General features: G+C 35.0%; 1 protein-coding gene across 2 annotated transcripts in view; it reads right to left on the bottom strand.

The window, feature by feature from the left end:
* CBLB (Cbl proto-oncogene B, E3 ubiquitin protein ligase) overlaps positions 1-21,011 on the bottom strand; it is a 216,023-nt gene that overhangs the window by 184,645 nt on the left and 10,367 nt on the right. For both annotated transcript variants that reach the window (XM_011952954.1, XM_011952953.1), the window contains exon 3: positions 15,099-15,349. In XM_011952954.1, the coding sequence (XP_011808344.1) occupies positions 15,099-15,349 (251 nt within the window). The remainder of the gene's footprint in view (positions 1-15,098; positions 15,350-21,011) is intronic.

The following is a 21,011-nucleotide window of genomic DNA, read 5'->3' as shown; positions in this document are numbered from 1 at the left end:
TTTTTTTGGGGGGGCATTTTTTTTTTTTTTTTTTTTTTTTTTTTTGGAGATGGAGTCTCGCTCTTGCTCTGCCACCAGGCTGGAATGCAGTGCTGCCATCTTGGTCACTGCAATCTCCAACTACCGGGTTCAAGCCATTCTCCTGCCTCAGCCTCCTGAGCAGCTGGAATTACAGGAGCATGCCACCACACCGAGCTAATTTTTCCATTTTTGATAGAGATGGGGTTTCATCATGTTGGCCAGGATGGTCTCAATCTCCTGACCTCGCAAAGTCTTGGGATCACAGGCATGACCCATCATGCCCGGCCCCCTCTTTCAAGTCACTCATGACTGGAAGTGGATTCCTCCGGTAGTATAAAGGAAGCTTAGTAAAATGAAAAGAGTTCTGAACACATCCAGGATTCTATCCCCACCTGTGCCACCTCAATAGTCCTTGATAATCTTATACATAAAAGGAGATAATCTGACTCACATGGATTCTGAAAGCAGACAGAATGTCAGAAACTGCTAGGGCACTATTTACCAATACATATGTGTAGATCCTAACTGGTAAATTTAGCAGGCATTATATAAAGGCTGGGAATCTGTACTTAATAATCATTTCAGAGGATTAGAATGCATCTGATCCACAGAAAATGCAGGAAAGCCACTAGATTAAATGCTTGTCAGACATTAGTGGCACATCTTGTGTTAAAAACAAAAACAAAAAAGGCCTAAATTTATTATGTTTTAAAACGATTATACACATCAGAATATTGAGACAAGATAGGAAATGTTAGTTTCATAGGCCTATAGCTATCAGTCATTGACTACCTACCATTTTTTTGCCTTTAGAAGATCACAATGGTAATTGACAAAGAACTGTTGGCAGAAATAGGGTAGAGAAGAAAACAGCAAAAAGAAAAAAGTATTTAAGTTTAAAAATGTCAAGTTTTTAACACTGTTATGAAAATGATATCAGTAATGCAGGAGTCAGCAAACATTTTCAATAAAGCCCAGAGAGCAAAAAGTTTTGAGCTCTGCAGGCCAGATCGTCTCTATGGAACCACTTACCTCTGCCATTGTAGCCACAGACAGTAAGTAAATTAATGAGCATGGCTCTGTCATTGAAAATTTACTCAAAGAAGGAAATACAACCTGGATTAGGCTCACAGTCTGTAGTTTACCAAGTGTTGATATAATGGGGAAAAAAGTATTGTGATAAATTATTAACTTCAAAGTTCCAGTTGTTTTATCAAAACATATTTTTTACATATGCAATTGCAATGAGAACAAACTAAAATTAGTATTAAAAAGGAAAAACTTGACAAAAAATTTGGTAAGGAGAATTTGCTTTAGGACTTGTACCCATGCAAACCTATTTTAATCAGATAAATGAGACCCAGCTGACCAGTATGGAAATCTTTAGTTAAATTAAAATTTTCTGAAATCTCTGGAAAAAGAATAAAATTGACAGCTCCACATATTGTACAATCATAGGAAATCAATATGCCCTACAAAAACCTTTAGAACAAAACGTGAAGTGTTTTCAGCATCTGTAAAATGAGCTGAGATGCTTTATCATTAATACAGCTCAGAAAAAAACTAGGTAATCTTTCTTTCTTCCTTTTTAAAAATCTGTGCCCATTGAGACAAATTAAATGCTTAAAAAGTTACAAGCAATATTTCACACATGTATATACACAAACAGAGTGAGAAAGGAAGAGATACAGAAAAAGGTATGTTTGAAAAATAAAGCTTTAAACAGTCTTTCTAAATTTAACTAACGAATACAATCACCTTGTTAGGAAAAAAAAAAGTTGCATCGACTGACCAGACCAATATTAATTCTGGTTTAATGAAGAGAAAACACAACAGTTCATTTTCACAACCATAAAATGTGCAATTATAATTGTTCAAATGAGTCCTCCTGAAACAAAGTTGAAAAAGGCATTACAATTCTGATACCCTTCATATGCCAACAGCTGCAGGCTCAGACATGCTAACTGGTAATGAGACTTCATTTAGAAATATATCACACATGAATATTATATGCACACCCCAGTGTGTCAAATCATGTAACCGCCAGTCTATTTAGCTTCTTCACACAGGAAAATGGAATTGGACTACCTGGTGCTCATCTCTGAGGTTTAGACACTGATAACAAAGATAAATAGTATCATCCTTATATCACATAATTTCAACCTTCCTTACCTACTGAAATCAATTATTTGGGTCTAAACCTAAAATTACAGTAGTCAAAGTTGAAAAGTGAATGAAGTATATTACTTAAGAAAAAAAAAGAAAACAGAATCCTCTTCTCTTTCTAAAGGATAACGAGTTTGAAATGAAACCGTCTTTTTAAAATTGTTTCTTCTTTAAAGTTTTTTTTTTTTTCTAGAATGCAAACAAGAATAAAAAATGTAGGCTGAGCACGGTGGCTCATGCCTGTAAGCCCAGCACTTTAGGAGGCCGAGGTGGGCAGATCACCTGAGGTCAGGAGTTCGAGACCAATCAGGCCAACATGGTGAAACCCTGTCTCTACAAAAATACAAAAAAAATTAGCTGGGCATGGTGACGTGCACCTGTAGTCCCAGCTACTTGGGAGGCTGAGGCAGGAGAATAGCTTGAACCTGGGAGGCAGAGGTTGCAGTGAGCCAAGATCGTGCCACTGCACTCCAGCCTGGGCAACAGAGCAAGACTTCATCTCAAAAAAAAAAAAAAAAAAGGCCGGGCGCGGTGGCTCACGCTTGTAATCCCAGCACATTGGGAGGCCAAGGCGGGCAGATCATGAGGTCAGGAGATCAAGACTGTCCTGACTAACATGGTGAAACCCCATCTCTACTAAAAAAAACACTAGCTGGGCATGATGGTGGGTGCCTGCAGTCCCAGCTACTCAGGAGGCTGAGGCAGAGAATGGCGTGAACCCAGGAGGCGAAGTTTGCAGTGAGCCGAGTTTGCACCCCTGCACTCTAGCCTGGGCGACAGAGCAAGACTTCATCTCAAAAAAAAAAAAAAAAAGGAATGAAAAATGTTTACACCACACACAAAGTTTCCACAGTTGTTCTGGAGATCACATTATTTCATATACATGTGAGATTTCTAATATACATACTAGATATGTCAAATACATAGTTTATTATATATATATTAAAATGGCAGAACCCAAGATTTTAAGCTTACCAATAATCCAAAAAAGAATCAATATCCTTACTCTTAAGTAGTATTCAAAACTGAGAACATGAGATACAATTATGGTTTTTAAGAATGAACAGAACATAAATATTTTGGGGAGAAGTATCTATAGGTCTCTCACATTTTTTCATGTCATGCAACCAGATACTGACAGCCTTTCAAATTATCCTTTCAGGAACATTTGTGTAGCAAACAGCCTTAGATAATAGGGACAGTGTTTTCCTCTGGGAAAAAAAAAAAAGAGGTTTGCAGTCTAGTTCAACAAAGATAATGTCTCCTTCCAGGGCAAGGGTCAGGCAGGTTTACTGTCCATTATAAAAGATTCAGGGTCCTCAGGCTTGGGGTTCATCTGCAATGCCAGCCACTGCACATACAGGTGTCTCCTGCCCTTTATACTGTCCTGTAGAAACTGAGGGTTGGTGACCTGGCACAAATGATGACACCTTGCCTAATGCTGTCCCTCTGTGACTAATAAACCGTTCATTTTTCCTGACCAAATATTCTCCTGTCTTCTGCTAGCACTAAAAGTATGGCAAAGTAGCTTCAGGCTCTTCATAGTTCTTGACAATATATTTTTAAAGAAATATGCCTTAAAGCCAAGTTATACCATGTTTAAATAAACAGTGTCTGTGGATATCTGACTATCTCTTTTGACAATTTAGACTGAATGAGTAAATACCCTTTCTCCCTTGCCTTGCTTTGCTATGGAGGCTGAAATATCAAAGTTTCAATATACCGCTACCTTTGTAACGTGGAGTGACCCAGTGGCCTAAATAATACCGAAGAGAATCGGATAGATAAAGCAAGTAGGTGGAAAGGTACTGTGGCAGCTTTTCAATCCAAGATAAGCAGACAGACACGTGTGGTGCTGCCCTTCTCCTTTCCTGCCTTGTATCCTTAAAAAATGAAGCTGCAGCAGGAATTCTACAACTGTGAAGGAAACAGAATGAAGATAAAACGCAACATGCTAAGGAAAGGAATTACAATCAGCCAGAAAGAGCCTGGGTCTCTGACAGCAGTTGTATTGTTAAATGAGTATTGTTACTTTTAGCCAACTTATATACTCAGTCTGTGTTGATGAAACTTATATATAATGCAACTTATATGACAGATCGGTGTGGATAACATAGTTTTAAAATTTTACTCTCCAAAAATTAGATTGGTACTTTAAGCCAAGGGTTGGTGAAGGACCACCCAATGGTCCACTTTGGTCTGGCTCATTTTTGTAAATAAATTTTCATTAAAATATAGCCATGCCAATTAATTTACAGACTGTCTATGTCTGCTTTCCTAGTACAGAGGCAAAGCTGACTAATTGCCAGAGACCATCTGGCAAAGTCTAAAATATTTACTATCTGGCTCTGTACAGTTTGCTGACCCATGGTTTAAACCATTCAGCATGCCACTTTCGGAAACAATCATTTACTCTTGTTTAAACTAAAATCCTCAAATTGATTTCCTAAAATTTGAATTGAAATCATGTTTAATACTTCATATTTTAATACTAAAGACAAAATGAATGTGGTGTCGCCTTTTCTTTGCTACCAACATGGAAAACACTTCCCAATTATTTCTTTTCTATGTGCAATAGAGAAAACTTTAAAAACAGATTTAATAAGTTATAATTAACTATTCTAATTAATCCTTCAGGATTATCACAAAATTAAACAGGGATTGTTAAGAAATAACTAGGGCTATTAATATTATAAATGTAAATTAAATCTACATATTTGTATTATTAATAATTTCTACAGAGATGGCATTTTATACATTAAAATCAGTAAGAATGTTATAAAAAGGTACTTACAAATTCAATTATATCAATAAATATAAAAATGTATTATTGGTAAATGTAGAATACACCATGTTTTCCAATAATACTTATAAAAAGTAATGCACAAATAAATTAACCATGCATTACACACCTGAAAAAATCTTATTTGAGCTACAGATCTTTATAAAAAATAATTATAGTAATTTTGTTTGGTATTATATTCTATTAATCTAAGTTTTTCAAACTTCCATGACATGTTCTAATGAGTTTCAACTTTCTTCCCCTTCTTAGTATAAATGTACACTGCCATATTTGGTCACTGTTAGGGATTGAATGGTGTCCCCTAAAAAGATATGTTTAAATTCTAACCTCAATCCTACCTGTCAATATGACCTTGTTTCAAAACAGTGTCGTTGCAGCTGTAATGAAGTCAAGATGGGGTCACAAGGGCAGGCCCTGATCCAAAATCACTGGTATTTTTATAAGAGGGAAATTTGGATACAGACGTACATACACAGAGAACACTGTGTGATGACAGAGCACAGACTTACGCTGCCATAAGCTGAGGAATGCCTGGAGCTACCAGAAACTAAGACAGACATAGAAATTACCTATTCTAGAGGGTTCTGAGGGGGCAACACCCTGCTGGCTGACACCCTGATTTCATATTTCTTGCCTCCAGAAATGTGAGAGAATAACTTTCTGTTGTTTAAGCCACCCAGTATGTGGTACTTCGTTACGGCAGCCCAAAGAAACGAATACAGTCACACATTTGTGATTATATGTGAAAGTGGTATATTATAATCACATGGTCAGGTTTTCAAAGTAATGCATTTCAATAGGACGTCTAAATTACCTTTCAGTTTAATTTGTTCTTCAATGTTTCCACTGAACAACAGAGCCTCAATCTGTATTATTTTAATCTCTAAAAGGCACTTTTTGTAATGATCTCACGTGTGTCTTGCTGTTTACAGCACATCTATGAACCATTGATGTACACTTGTATAGTCAAACAAAAACTCATGCTCAAACAATAAATTGGAAAAGACAAAAGATTAATATTAAAAAAATTAGAAAACTGAATGGTTATGAAGCACTTCACATCAAAACAATCAGACATGAATACTATTTTACACCCTACCCAATTAGCACTGAATGCTAATCTGTTTGGATTCTTGGAAACTCCACTTCTTTGTTAAATCGCTGAAAAACAAGAGTCTTCTTGGGCTAGGTTTCCAAGCACTCTTCAGGCTATAGGATTATCATTGTAGCTTGTCTGTTTTATAAACAAACTTCAGTTTTATAAGAAACTGCCAAAGGAGCTTTCTCTAACTAAATAACAACTCTGCCACTTGAAAGACATCATTCATCAACTTTCTTTGTGGGAGTATTGTTATTATGAAACTAAAAGCAGGCATTCTTTCTTGAGTGCTTCTGGATTTTAATTATCAAATTTTAATGTCATCAGATATTTACTGAAAGGAAAACATCAGTTTTAATAAGCTACCTAAGACTGAAAAATATAAAAGGTATTCCACTGCAAAGCCAAGTTCACTTGAGTCTTGTGAGTTTGCTTATTATATATAATAAATTGGTATCATTCTCAGGAATATATAAACATTTAACAAACGCTTCTCTGTGGGGAAAAAAGTCCCCAATTTTAATATCCAACTATCATATGTGTATAATATATAATCTGATTTAGAAGAAATTAAAATACTTGCAATAAGTTTTAGTTACTAAGAAACCAGGAATTGGGGACTGAATGGTATTAACATGGGGCTTTAAAAAAAAAAAAAAAACTAAATAAATGAAATAAACAGTAAATAAATGTATTACAAGTAAGCATTTTATTAAAATTTTAAAAGCTAATGGTGGAATTCATTTTAATTACATCTGAATAATTTTATTTTCTTTTGTATTTTGTAAAATATACCCTAGAGAGGAAACTGCTGTTAAAAAAAAAAAAAGAAAAAAAAACTTTCACTTTCACTGAAAAATCAACAAGAAAATTACACTGTATATAGCCAGCTAAGCACCAGTGGTGCAGTTAGCCAAATACATAGGGCCATAAAGTCCTTAACAGTCCTGCAAGCTCTCACCTGCCACCCCTAACAGACTCCCTTTGTTTAACTCTGAAAACATTTGTCTAAATAACTTTCTTGTGGCCTCTACTTTCATGGTGTGTTAAAGAAATGAGCCCCTTGATTTCTAAACTTTAGAAAAGTCTACTCACATCACTCAGATGCTTGAAATATGCATAAAAACATTCTCATCAAGATAAAATGAACTTTTTATTTATTTACAATAAATCAATCTCAGAAGACTTTTCAAGCTTTCTAAAGCAAATTCTACTTCCTATCTGGCAGACATACTTCTACATAAGAGATTGATTACTATTTGTCTTCTGAATCCAAGTTAAAAATTACTATTTTGAAGTATCAAAAATTCATATTTTCATTCCTCTAGTTTCCCATTTAAAAGGAAAAAATGCCTTGAATGCAAACAAATATAGAAAAAAATGAGTAAAAGCATATGTTTACATCAAAATACTTGTGTTCAAAAGAAATCAGTTGCCTATTTTGATTTATTTAGAAATAAATATATTTAGAAATATTTTCTACTTGCAGTTTGACCTTTGTCCTCATCAAATTCAAAATAATTGCAATTTTCACCATTAGTAAACAAAAAAAGGAGTAACAGAAAAACTACGTCAATGTTTTAAATGTAAAATTATTTTTAATGATGAATATAAGCCATTCCCTTTCATGTATCATTACATATTTCACAGAAAGATATCCAATATAGTATAACTTACTTATAAAAGACAAATCTTCTTAAGATTAGTTCTCTTACAAATAATTATAATAACGAAAACAATATTTTTACCAGAAACTACTACTAAAGTTGAAAAATCAATAGACTGAGGTAGCAACAGTAGCATTTAGTCTGAAACAACTTAATTTTCATTTATGATATTGAAATGTCTGAGATGAAAATGTTATGAATATCCAGAAAATAATTTAATAACTCAAAAATGTAGACTGGAGTCAGGAAGCCAAAGTTACAAAGAACACTAGGAGCAGAAATGGCATCAGAGCATGAGATTTCCTGGCTCCACATTCCTATACTTAGTTAAACAGCACTTTTTTCATTTTCTTCTCACAATATACAGAGCTGACTATGACAAAATGCGGTAAGTGACGTAGCATTACAAACATGCCCATTAAACTGTGAGGTCCAGTAATTATTAAAACTACCACTTAAAACACAGATTATACATACGGATCAGTCTCTTTATATGGTGAACTGAAAACCTATGAAGACTTGCAAAACTATTTCAATGACCACGCTATCAACATTTGTATAAATATAAATTTAAGCATTTACATTACTACTACTTTATTCTTTACTCAAAGCAATGATGTCATACAGTAATATAAGGAAAGAAAGTAGGTTTGTTTGCAGCTTTTGTTTTGTCGTTGCTCTTGTTGTTATTTTTGTGGTTGCTGTTGTTTTTGATTCATCTTTTAACTATGTATCTTCAATGTACCAGTAGCAAAATGTTTTTTGGTACACTATCTTGTAAATAACCAACACAATTAGAAACAGCAAGCATAGTGATCTGTAGTCCTTTAAGGGGAAAGGCACTTTATCAGTGGAGCAGATTACAAGCTATTCTTTGTTTAGCCAAATGGTCAACGGAGAAAAATATTTCTGCCCGATTTTAAATAAAGGCTAGCTTCTTCTAGAGCTAATTTTTCTATGTCAAATACTTTTTTAAACTACAAAACACGTAACCCTCCACCACACACACACACACACACACGCACCCCATTTTGTCATTTATTTTTTCTACAACACTGGTTTATAAGGCATGGTTCAAGGGCTCTGAAATGACATTAATGTTAATGTTAATGTTAATGTTAATGTTAATGTTAAGGCAACACCTACGTTTTCCTCTCTGGCCAGAGCTTTTGTTAATCTTTATTTTATTCACAGTCTATCAAAGGCAGAGCTATTTTTTCCACCTCAGTTGACTTTTTTTTTCAGTGGTTGTCTAGCAGTGTGTAGGAAGGGAAAATGGGTTGTGGCGCCCTGGCTCACTCAAGCAGTTCAAAAATATGGAAAATCTCAGTATCCTTCAGCCATCATCTCTGAGCGTTTTAAAAAACACAGTGGCCAACACCAGACCTTGCAGAGCAGCTGATTAATACATACTTTTCAGATGAAACAAATTTTACTATTAAAACGGTTAAATGATGAAACTGCCAGTCAAATCACAGAAGTGCCTCCTGTCAATTACAAATTTGTTAGCAATAACAATTGCCATTTTTACTTGTGCCACTAAAACTTTAAGTAACATGATACTTAGTTTCTCCTTTTCTCTGTGCTTCAAACTACAGACTTCTCCACATGTTCTTTACCCTCTCTCTACACATATACACACATACACATGCAAGCTTTATGCTTGCCAGAAATCACTGAATTACTCTTCCCAGAAATGTCAGCTCAGAATGGTATAGACACCCGGCTGGAGGAGCACCAACTCAGTGTGATGTTGAACTGTTTGCAGGAAAAGAGAAAGAAAGAAAAAGAACAAAACAAAACAAAAGAACACCAGCAACAGTAGCAATTTGGGAAAAATGATATAAAAGATGGAGGTTTACTGTATCAATCGGGGGAGGCATGCAGCCTCTTCATGCCTTTTCTTTACTAGAAATCGTTATCTACTCTCAAGGCAAAGACTTCCACTGTGCCCTAAATATCTATTTCAGTAGCATATACAATTATGTAACTATAATTTCTACCTCTCTCCTTCTACATAGGACCTAAGTAACTAGGAAATGTATTGAATGCCACTTACTTATTTATTTTTCTATTTATTACATTTATATAAAATTGCTTTAAAATTCAGGCTACTCATTCATAATTAACAATCAATTAAAATTTTAAAAAGCAATCTGTTCAGAACTGACACCTAAACTTTTTCTCATCTCCCCTTATATTTATAACAATTTCACATTTATTGCTGACACAACAGAGGTGCAGGAAGATTAAAATACGCATTTTGGGCTGGGTACGGTGGCTCACGCCTGTAATCTCAGCACTTTAGGAGGCCGAGGCAGGCGGATCACGAGGTCAGGAGATCGAGACCATCCTGGCTAACATGGTGAAACCCCATCTCTGCTAAAAATACAAAAAATTAGCCGGGCATGATGGTAGGCACCTGTAGTCCCAGCTACTCGGGAGGCTGAGACAGGAGAATGGTGTGAACCTGGGAGGCGGAGCTTGCAGTGAGCCGAGATCCTGCCACTGTACTCCAGCCTGAGTGATGAGCAAGACTTCATCTCAAAAAAAGAAAAAAAATACGCATTTTGATTCATGTACTCATTCAGCACTATTTCTTCAATAAAGTGGGCAGAATCACATGAGGTAATACTGATTAAGTCAATTAAATCCAAATTACTGTTTCTACTATTACTGTCCTCCATTGTTTGTGCAATTATAGTAATGTCCCTAGTGAGCTACTTACAGAATCCAAGAAACGATTCTTTAGTGAATTTATAATATTCCCAATAATGAGTGTTGTCATACCTATTAGGTGGAGTCATGCTACTAAACCATAGACTTTGTTGCCTAACTACCTTTGATCGTTTTGCTTATGTAGAAACATTTCATAGGAGACTTTTAAGTTTTGACTGGTAATGTATAGATTTTCATAGATTGATAGAACTCATAATGCTGATTATTCACAATGAGGCCACTCTGTACACGAAAACATGCTAAGAAGACTCTTCTATGTTCTGTAGAGCAAAATGCCTCAGAGCTCCGTGTGCAATGGCACATTTTAGACTCAGTTTGCATTTGGAATCCTGTGGGAACCTAGAAATGAATGTGTCCAAATATATTACTAGAAAAAGAAACCCAGTTCAAAAGTTTATGTGCCTGTTATGGTGTACCAAGAATGGTACATTATTATGAATTATTATGAAACATTTATCAAATGTAAGTTCTGCATAAACACAGCTGGCCACAGAACACTGTCAGTAAATAGAACAAAGATGAGAATACTATCCAATTAAGGATATGCTATATCAGCATAGAAACTAATAAATTTTGTCTTAGGGTTGCATTTAGGACAGTGAACAAAATTCACTTGGACACTTAGAATGTAGGCAAGAATACACAGAATGAGTGACCTCATTGTCAACAGTCAGCATTATGAGAGCTATCAAAATCTATGGGAATCTATACATGATCAATCAAAACTTAAATGTCCCCCATGAAATGTTTCCACATAAGCAAAACTATCAAAATTATCAAATGGAAATTATAAAACATCTACTGAGTCAGAAAATGTTTCAAGTTTCCACAGAAGATGTAAAAGTGGGATACAAGTTTACCACATCATATATGATTACATCCAATTAAAACACTGTATCCACTCAAAATCCTAGTCAAAGAAGTTATATACTTTGTCAATGTCCTGATATTCTAAAGAGTAAAATTTAATGGATGACTTGGCTGGATCAGGAAAAATTTCAAAACTACTAACTTTGAAAAAAGAATTATAAAGACATTTGTAAAGAACTTAGTTTTAGTAGGTCAATGGAAGAAGTACAATGTGAAAAATAAAATTTTAATATAAATATCTGGCTTCCCAAGATGTTAGCAGTTCTTGAAAAGTCTACAAGAATAAATAATCACTACAATATTTCTCTACCTTACTTCTGTCACATTGTGACAACTCAAATTCCTCTTGTTACTCCTGGAGAAGTTTAGAGCATTAATTAATGTTAAAAGGCAACTGGAAGATTCACCACCCTCAAGATGAATAAACTGTGGCCCAAGAATATTAAGTGATGAGCCCAAAGTTACATAATTGGTTAGATGTCTACGAGTATGTTTGGGTTCATCTCTAATTGAGAGAGAAAATTATAAAAACATAATTATTTATGCCATTTTACATCTGGAAGAGGGTTTTTTATGTTTGAATTTGATGGTTTTACTTGTTATGGGTATTTGGCCAGTATTCATAGAAAATTTAGAGTCCACATACCTCCATAACTGAATTTTCTATTTTATAACCCTGTGCTGTTATTAGACAGAATGGGGCTAGTTTTTCCGACCTGAAAGAAATCTTAGAGGTTTCTTAAAGGTTTTCCTATATGTCAGAAAACTAAAATACAGACAGGTTAAGAGTCTCACACTAAAATTTAACTAACATGTTCAGACATTATATATTTTCATTAATATTGATTTTCCAATTTGGAAATCTAAATAAACTATCATCATCATGAATATTCCATAAATATTTAAAATAGCCCAGAAATGGAAAACTCTATCATTTTCTTTATTTTGTTTAAGATAGATCCTGAAATTTAACATTAAAATGACCAAACAACAAATTTGAGTGAGGATCTCTAAATGAAGAATCTTGTCTATAAAATTAGGATTTGGTTGATGTCAATTCAGTCTTTGAAAGCCCAATTCAGTTTCTCACTTAAGTAAAAATATACAGATGGAAGTTACATCTCCCACCCACATCTACCACATCCGCAGATTCAATCAAACTATGTCTTTAAAACACTTGTCTCCAATACCAAATTCTGGTGTGGATGTGGAGCACTGAGAACTGTCATTTGTTGCTGGTGGGAATGAAAAACAGTAGAGCCACTTTGGAACCAGTCAAGGAGTTTCTTACAAACTTTCTTGAAAGTTTCTTATGTTCTTTCTAAACTTATGCATACCCTGAAAATCCAGCAATCTTGCTAGGTATTTTACCCAAGTGAGTTAAAAGCCTAAATCCAGAGGAATACCTACATACAAATATTTATTGCAACTTTATACATGATTACCCAAAAAATGGAAGCAACTGAGATGTAGTTCAAGGTGTGAGTGAAAAACCAAACCGTGGTACAACCACACAATGGAGTATTCTTCAGTGGCATAAAGAAATGAGCTACCAAGTTATGAAAAGACACGGAGGAACCTAAAATGCAAAGTGTTAGGTGAAAGTCAATCTGAAAAAGTTACATATTGTGTGAGTCCAACTATATAACACCGTGGAGAAGGCAAAACTACATAAACAGTAAAGAGATCAGTGGTGGCCATGGGTTCAAGGGGGGAAAAGTGAGACAATAAAGTAGATCACGGGGCATTTTTTGGGCAGTGAAACAATTCTATACAACACTGTAATGGTAGATACGTGACGTTATGCATTTATGGAGCATAGAACAGTGCAAAACATAAAGCAGACCCTAATGTAAACTCTAGGCTTTAGTTAATAATAATGTATCGACAATAAGTTATCAACTGTAACATACCACACCAATGCAAGACATGAATAGGAGAAACTGCTTGGGCAGAGGAGATTTATAGGAACTGTAATTTCTGAATAATTTTCCTGTAAACCTAAAATGGCTCTAAAAATAAAGTCTATTAAAACATTGAGAATACTGTCTCATGAACTAGTTATTATCGTAAGTAAATTTACGTAAAGCTATTAATGTTAAAAGCAAATACAGTCATGAACCCTGTAATGACATTTCAGTCAAGGACATTTCAGTTAATGACAGACCATATTTATGTTAGTGCTTCAGTAAGATTATAATGGAACTGAAAAATTCCTATTACCTAGTGATGTCATAGTCATCACAAGGTCATAGTGCAACATATTACATGTTTGTGGTGATGCTGGTGTAAACAAATCTACTGTGTCACCAGTCACATAAAAGCATAGCACATATAATTATGCATAATACATAATACTTGATAACGACATTATAAGTGACTATATTACTAGTTGATGTATTTACTATACTACCTACTTCTTAATGTTATTTGACAGGGTATTCCTTCTACTTATTAAAAAATATCTAACAGTAAAACAGCCTCAGGCAGACCCTTCAGGAGGTATTCCTGAAGGCACTGTTATCACAGATGATAGCTCCATGCATGCTAATGCTCCTGAAGACCTTCCGGAGGAGTAAGATGTGGACGTGGAAGACAGTAATATTGATGATCCTGACACTGTGCAGGTCTAGGCCAATGTGTGTGTGTGTGTCTTAGTTTTAACAAAAAAGTTTATAAACTTCTTTAAAAACTTAATTTTTAAAATATTTTTAAAGCTTATAGAATAATAAAGAAAATATTTTTGTTAAGCTAATTGTTAATACCAGAGTCAAAAAGTAAAAAAAAAAAAAAAAAAAATTAAAAGTTTATAAAGTTTAAAAGTGACAGTAAGCTGTTCATATTGGAGAAATTTATTTCTATAAATTTAGTGTAGCCTAAGTGTACAATGTTTCTGAGGTCTGCAGTAATGTACAGTAACAGTCCTAGGCCTTCACATTAACTTGCCATCATTCACTTACTCACTTTCAGAGCAATTTCCATTCCTGCAAGCTCCAAGCATGGTATACAGGTTATCCATTTTTATCTTTTATACAGTTTTTTTTTTTTTTTTTTTTGAGATGGAGTTTCGCTCTTGTTGTCCGGGCTGGAGTGCAATGGCACGATCTCAGCTCACCGCAACTTTCGCCTCCCGGGTTCAAGTTATTCTCCTGCCTCAGCCTCCCGATTAGCTGGGATTATAGGCATGCGTCACCACACTGGGCTAATTTTGTATTTTCAGTAGAGACGGGGTTTCTCCATGTTGGTCAGGCTGGTCTCAAACTCCCGACCTCAAGTGATCCACCCGCCTCAGCCTCCCAAAGTGCTGGTATTACAGGAGTGAGCCACTGCGCCCAGCCCTTTATACAGTATTTTTACCATACCTTTTCTATGTTTAGGTATATTTAGACACACAAATACTTACCATTCTGTTGCAATTGCCCACAGTATTAAGTACAGTAACATGCTGTATAGATTTGCAGCCTAGGAGCAACAGGCTATACCATATAGCCTAGGTGTGCAGTAGGTAATACCATCTAGCTCTTGTGTAAGTACACTCTATGATGTACACACGATGAAATTGTCTACAAATGCATGTCTCGTAAAGGATCCCCATTGTTAAGTACCACATGACTGTATACAAAGTGACTCACATTTACCCCAAAACAATTACATGGTGACGTTTAGGTTAACTATTAAGTAAAAAGCAACATAAATGACCTTTACACCAAAACATCTGAAATATTCTTCTTACCTGTCCTGTGACTGTTCTTCATACATTCTCTCCTTGCCTTCTTTAAAGAGTCTTATTGCCCGTTTTGACTTTTTCATAAGGCTATCAATGTAGATTTTAAAGTACTCATTCTCACTGAGTTGGGCAAGTTTCTGGTTGTCATCATATTTACTCAGTATAAGTCGTAAATGCTGATATGTATCAGGCAAAATATCAAGTATATATGGTGGGCTATTTTTCAACTGAAGTTTGGGATTTTGGCACAGTCTTACCTAAAAACAAAGATAAAAACAAAATAAATCATAATATTTTATTTCACAGAAAAATTAAAAAAATTATAGAACCATGTCCTATTTCTTCATTTTCCATAATATAAATTATGATCTTAACTTACTATCTCCAATTTATTATTAACTGACAAATACTCACTTTTGTCATAATATAAATAAGTCCTACTCTGTTCTACCATTCAATCTTTTCTATATCATACCCTTACTTTGAACCCCTAAAGTTTTAATTCTAAGATACCTCATTGTGCATAGGTTAACAGAACTCCAGTATGCTAATCACTGTATATCACTGATAGTCTTTTTTTTTTAATAAAAATGAGGAAATGGGCCTTTTCTGTTGACAACCAATGTCTCACATTTACATGTTATTTTACTACATTGAACTCCCGGCTGGTGCTGTCTCATAGTTTGTTAATTAGTGTTTTGGTGTACTGTTCCTGAACCCCAAGAAGAATAAAACAAAGAGGTGCAATTTGAATAACTGAGTTATTAAGTAGTAAATGTGTGTCAGGTCAGAACCAGTCTTTTCCACCTCCCCAAACTGTCTACCACACCTATAAACATGTGGCATATAACGGTTCAGTCATCCCATCACAGGTGCTGCCCAACCACTGGGGCGTTCAGGGACTGCCTGCAGAACTGAAAGTACCTTCTGCCGGCCAGAGAAGGTAGTAATTCAACTAATGTATTCACTTCTACATGTTCATATTTTTCAGTCAAGAGTAAGTTATTCTACCACATTTTTACCCCTCCAGAAAGGGCATAATGAACTCTTCACATAAATAACTTTCAAATGAAATCATTGAGAATTGCACAATAGCATTATGTAGTGTAATGGAACAGCACTCTTTAAAAAGGTTAAATGTTCACATAAAGATCATAAAGATACATGGCTCTCTACTAAGGCCCTCGTCATTTTTTTTTTTTTTTGTAAAATTGTCAAGAGTATAATATCTTATTTTATTTATTTATTTATTTTTTTAAGATGGAATCTCAGTCTGTCACCCAGGCTGGAGTGCAGTAGTATGATCTCAGCTCACTGCAACCTCTGCAGCCCAGGTTCAAGCGATTCTCCTGACTCAGCCTCCCAAGTAGCTGGGATTACAAGTGCCTGCCACTGCGCCTGGCTAATTTTTATATTTTTAGTAGAGACGGGGTTTCACCATCTTGGTCAGGCTGGTCTTGAACTCCTGACCTCGTGATCCACCCGCCTCAGCCTCCCAAAGTGCTGGGATTACAGGTGTGAGCCACCGCACTTGGCCTATGAGTATAATATCTTAAACATAATTGGCTAAAGCCTCCTGTTGGGTGGCACTGGAGTTGCTGTGGGTGATTTTGGAATCTGGCTAATGGAAATTTGAGTTGAAGATAAATTTACTTTGGGTTTAGTGAAAGGTATATGTGAGGCATACAGTCACTCCTGTAAAATGGTTTAATTACTGTCAGCAATCCCAATGAAACTGAAATAAGACAGGCAAAGAAAGAATATATGATCTCACTTTCATAAGCAGAATCTTAAAAGAAGGAGTTAAACAAACAGAAACCGACAGTAGAACAGTGGGTGGGGCCCCAGGGATGGGGAGGGGAAAAAAATGGAGAGAAGAAGGTCAAAGAGTACAAATTTGCAGGTATGTAGGATGACTAGAGATCTAATGTACAGCATGAGGCCTATAGCTAATAACACTGTATTCTGAAAATTTGCTAAGAGAACAGAGTTTACATGGTCTTACCACAAAAAGGTAATTATGGAAGGTGAAGGATATGTTAATTTATTTGATGTAGTAACCATTTCACTATGTGTATATATATCAAAGCATCATGTTATACACCTTAAATAAATACAATATTTTTAAAATCTGTAATAGAATTTTTTTTAAAAGATAGTTTCAGAAACACTTGAAGTGCCCAAATGCTGACTAGCCTACCATGCGGACAGTGAAATCCAATTCAAATCTGGCAATTTGAATGTGTTTCATGGCACCCAAAACTGGAAGTATATGTGGCAATGGAAGAGAATCAAAGTATAAAATGTACGGAGCCAAAAACTAGTGCAGATTATTTCTCTAATCATTTGTAGATATATCTGTTTTTTAAAAATTATAGTGTTTTGTGGATTTTTCTCATTCTGAAGAAAATTCACTCTCATACACAATTTGATGTTTGCACTTTTGTATTCTTTATATTTAGAAAGATTCTTTCAAATTATGTAAGTTTCAGGGGGCATAAAACATGGATCTGCCCCTGGGCACCCATAAAAGTGCCTGGGACAAATAAACAATTGAACTATAATAACTTAAAGCATAACAAACACAATAAACCAAGGAACTAACAAATTTAAAAAGTACTCTTACACGCACTATCACACTTACTTTCTTAAAGACATTGACCAGGCGCAGAGGTTCCCACCTGTAATCCCAGCACTTTGGGAGGCTGAGGCAGGCAGATCATGAGGTCAAGAGTTCGAGACAAGCCTGGCCAACATGGTGAAACCCCGTCTCTACTAAAAATACAAAAATTAGCTGGGTGTGGTGGCAGGTGCCTGTAATCCCAGCTACTCAGGAGGCTGAGGCAGGAGAATCACTTGAACCTGGGAGGCAGAGCTTGCAGTAAGCTGAGATCACATCACAAAAAAATAATAAAAATAAAAAGAAAAAGAAAAAAAAGAAATCATTGGGGATCAGGGTTTTTACATGGGGGAAAAAATCTGGCTCAAATTTCCAATCATCGGCCTCTAATTTAAGATAACATTTTTCACATTAACCTAGGGCATGATCATATATTCTTCCTCTTTGTAAACAATGCCTTAAAGCAGAATTGTTGAGTATATAACCAACAAACTAATGGACTGGTTGACTGCTATTTTTTTACACAAATAGTTTGACTGTATTTTTCCTTTATTTTTACAATTGAACTCTGAAGTATCAAGTATTCAAATTAATAACCCAAAGGTACAGGCTTAGTTAAAAAGTAATAATATTATTTTAATCTCCTAGAAAGTCCTTGGAAATGTAGAATGGCATCTCATTTACTAAATAACAGCAAATCTTTACAAAAGTATAGTGAAAAGGGCTGACAGAGCTTTTTTACCCCCTTTTTAATACGTACATTAGTATAATCAGAGTTCATTCTCCCCTAAAGATTAAGTCCCAAATATGTCAATTATTTAATGCTTGAAAAAGAATATGCTTTTTAAATTATTTAAACCAAAAATACTATCACAAGTATACATAAATACTAAGAATATTGCCACCAATATTCTACAGCAGGCATAGTTTAATTTCGGCAACATAAAACTTGGTGTAATATGACACAGACTGATACATTATTTTCTGGTAGTTTGGGGACCAGGCAGCTTCAAATTCATTTCCTCTACTAGAGAACTTTTTAACTGATAAATACAAAATTTCTGTCAGGCATTTTTGTTTTCAGACATTCCACATAAATATTCTTCAACAGAAATGTTTACATTTTACAAATATTTAATTCACTATTCTTTATCTGAACTTTTTTCTCATTTGCTTTATTTAAAATTGTAATTCCATGTGGGAATTTATCCCTTTATCAGGTGGAAATTGTTTGAACTACTATATGCCAGTTACTGAGCTTAGTGCTAGGAAATTATCGATGACTAGAACATACTTCCTGATTCAAAGAGACGCAAAGAGTCTGGCAGAAGAGACGTAGTTCTCTATAATTAACTTAAGAGCAATGTAATTCTTGCTCTAAGGGATCTTAGTAAAGATTCCACCCAATCCATGCATTTCCAGATTTTAAAAAAACTAAGAACTAGAAAGATTAAGAGACCATTAAAATATAATTAATCCAATACAAGAGCTTGCATCTTCTGAATCTCGGGCTGATCTTTCTAACTATATCACAATTTAATTAAAATTAGGCATATAATTAATGATCCCTGCTAAACTCATTTACATTTTTATTTTATTCCATTTGCAAATTTACATAAAGTTCAGGACCCATTTGTTAATTCAACAAACATTTATGTGGCAGGCATTGTTTCAGGCTCTAGGGAACAGAGAAAGTAATAAATCACACACCTGCCCTCAAGCAGCTGTCTAGTGGGAAAGACTGGTGGCTTAGGAAAAGAATTACAGGAGAATTTAGTGCTATGATGGAGGCAAGTACAAACTGCTACAGGAGAAAAGCAGCAGCTCACTCATTTCCACATAAGACTGTCAGGAAACACATACTTAACTTTGTCAAAAGGAGTATTCTAGGCAAAGAAGTGTGCAAAGGCTTAAGAGACACCAGAGAGAAAGCATGTTAAGAGAGGAGTAAATGCAGTTATTCTAAAAGGTCGGAGCATAGGAAGGAAGGCTGTGAGTGAGTAGTACGAGAGATGTGAAATAGGCCAGAGTCAGCTCATCAAGGCCCTGTAGGCTAAACTGTTGTCTAAATTTGCACTTGGGAAAGTGCAACATACAATGCTGAACTACTGCATGCCGCTGAGTGCACAGTTCATCAGTTGGATTACTATTAAATCCTGTGATTATGACAGCTTCTGCCAAAAATGAATAACCCTACATCAGGACTATGACTTCTAAGCAGGTCAAATTCAATTCCATTCAATAAATATTTATTGAGTACCTGCTATGTGCAAGGAGTTGCAAAAGCCAGGAAAGAAAAATTGCTTTTCTAAAAGCAGTATATTAGAGATAAAATCAAGCTCACCACAAGGGTCAAGTTCAGATTCAAATGGTTACACCTCTTCTAGAAATACCTAAATTGCTTCCTAGAATGAAGGTTGGTACTAACACAGAAGAACTTTGATATAGAACAAATCTGTAGTCACATTATAAAATGATGAACTTTTTAGCGCACCGATTGGTGCATAAAACAATTGGTTCGATAGCAATATTGCTCTTTTCATTAGCACTAAAAGGCAAAACATTTATTATTGGAATTAGGCTGAAAATTCCACTATAGTCATTGACTCAAAAAATTTGGAAATTACCAGTACCAATTCCTTTTGACATGTCAACACTGAAATACAGAACTAGAACCTAACTAAGGTTACTGCTCAGAACCCTGATAGCTGGTCTTGAGAATCCAGAACTGTCCCCATACCAATATACAACTGACTTTTATATTTGCTTAAATGTACTAGAAATGTTTAACGAGACTCTCTCTGTACATGTAGTCTGCACTGTTTCACATAAATAAAAATATATTATTAATATATTGGTTACACATTACAATACATAAATATGTATTTAAATATATATATTCAACCATATCAAAGCAAAAGCACAAATACAAAAGCAAGATTTACTAATGCTATAGGACTATTCAAAGTCATTACTTAGTCTTGGAATAATCTTGCATTTAAAGAGTTTTTTTACTGTGCCTTAGCTAAAACTTCCAGCCAAAAGGTAAGAAAAATGTATTAGATAAGATAGTACGTTCCTTGCAAACAAGGTTCAAACCAGCCTGTGAAACATAGGAAAGAACTTTTACCAAATACAATGAAAATTTCAACAGTAAGGAATTGTGCCTATACTATAAGACTTTCATTATAAAGCACACCTCACTTCATGAAGCATTCAGTTATACTGAATCAAGTCATATACTCTCAAGTGAACTACCTCATTTTTAAAGACAATATAGAAAGACCTGGGCTGGGTGC

This window comes from Colobus angolensis, unplaced genomic scaffold (assembly GCF_000951035.1).
Source record: "Colobus angolensis palliatus isolate OR3802 unplaced genomic scaffold, Cang.pa_1.0 Scaffold353, whole genome shotgun sequence".
Classification (NCBI taxonomy): Eukaryota; Metazoa; Chordata; class Mammalia; order Primates; family Cercopithecidae; genus Colobus; species Colobus angolensis.
Note: the sequence above shows the minus strand (reverse complement) of the source record. Positions and strands in the feature narration are given on the sequence as shown.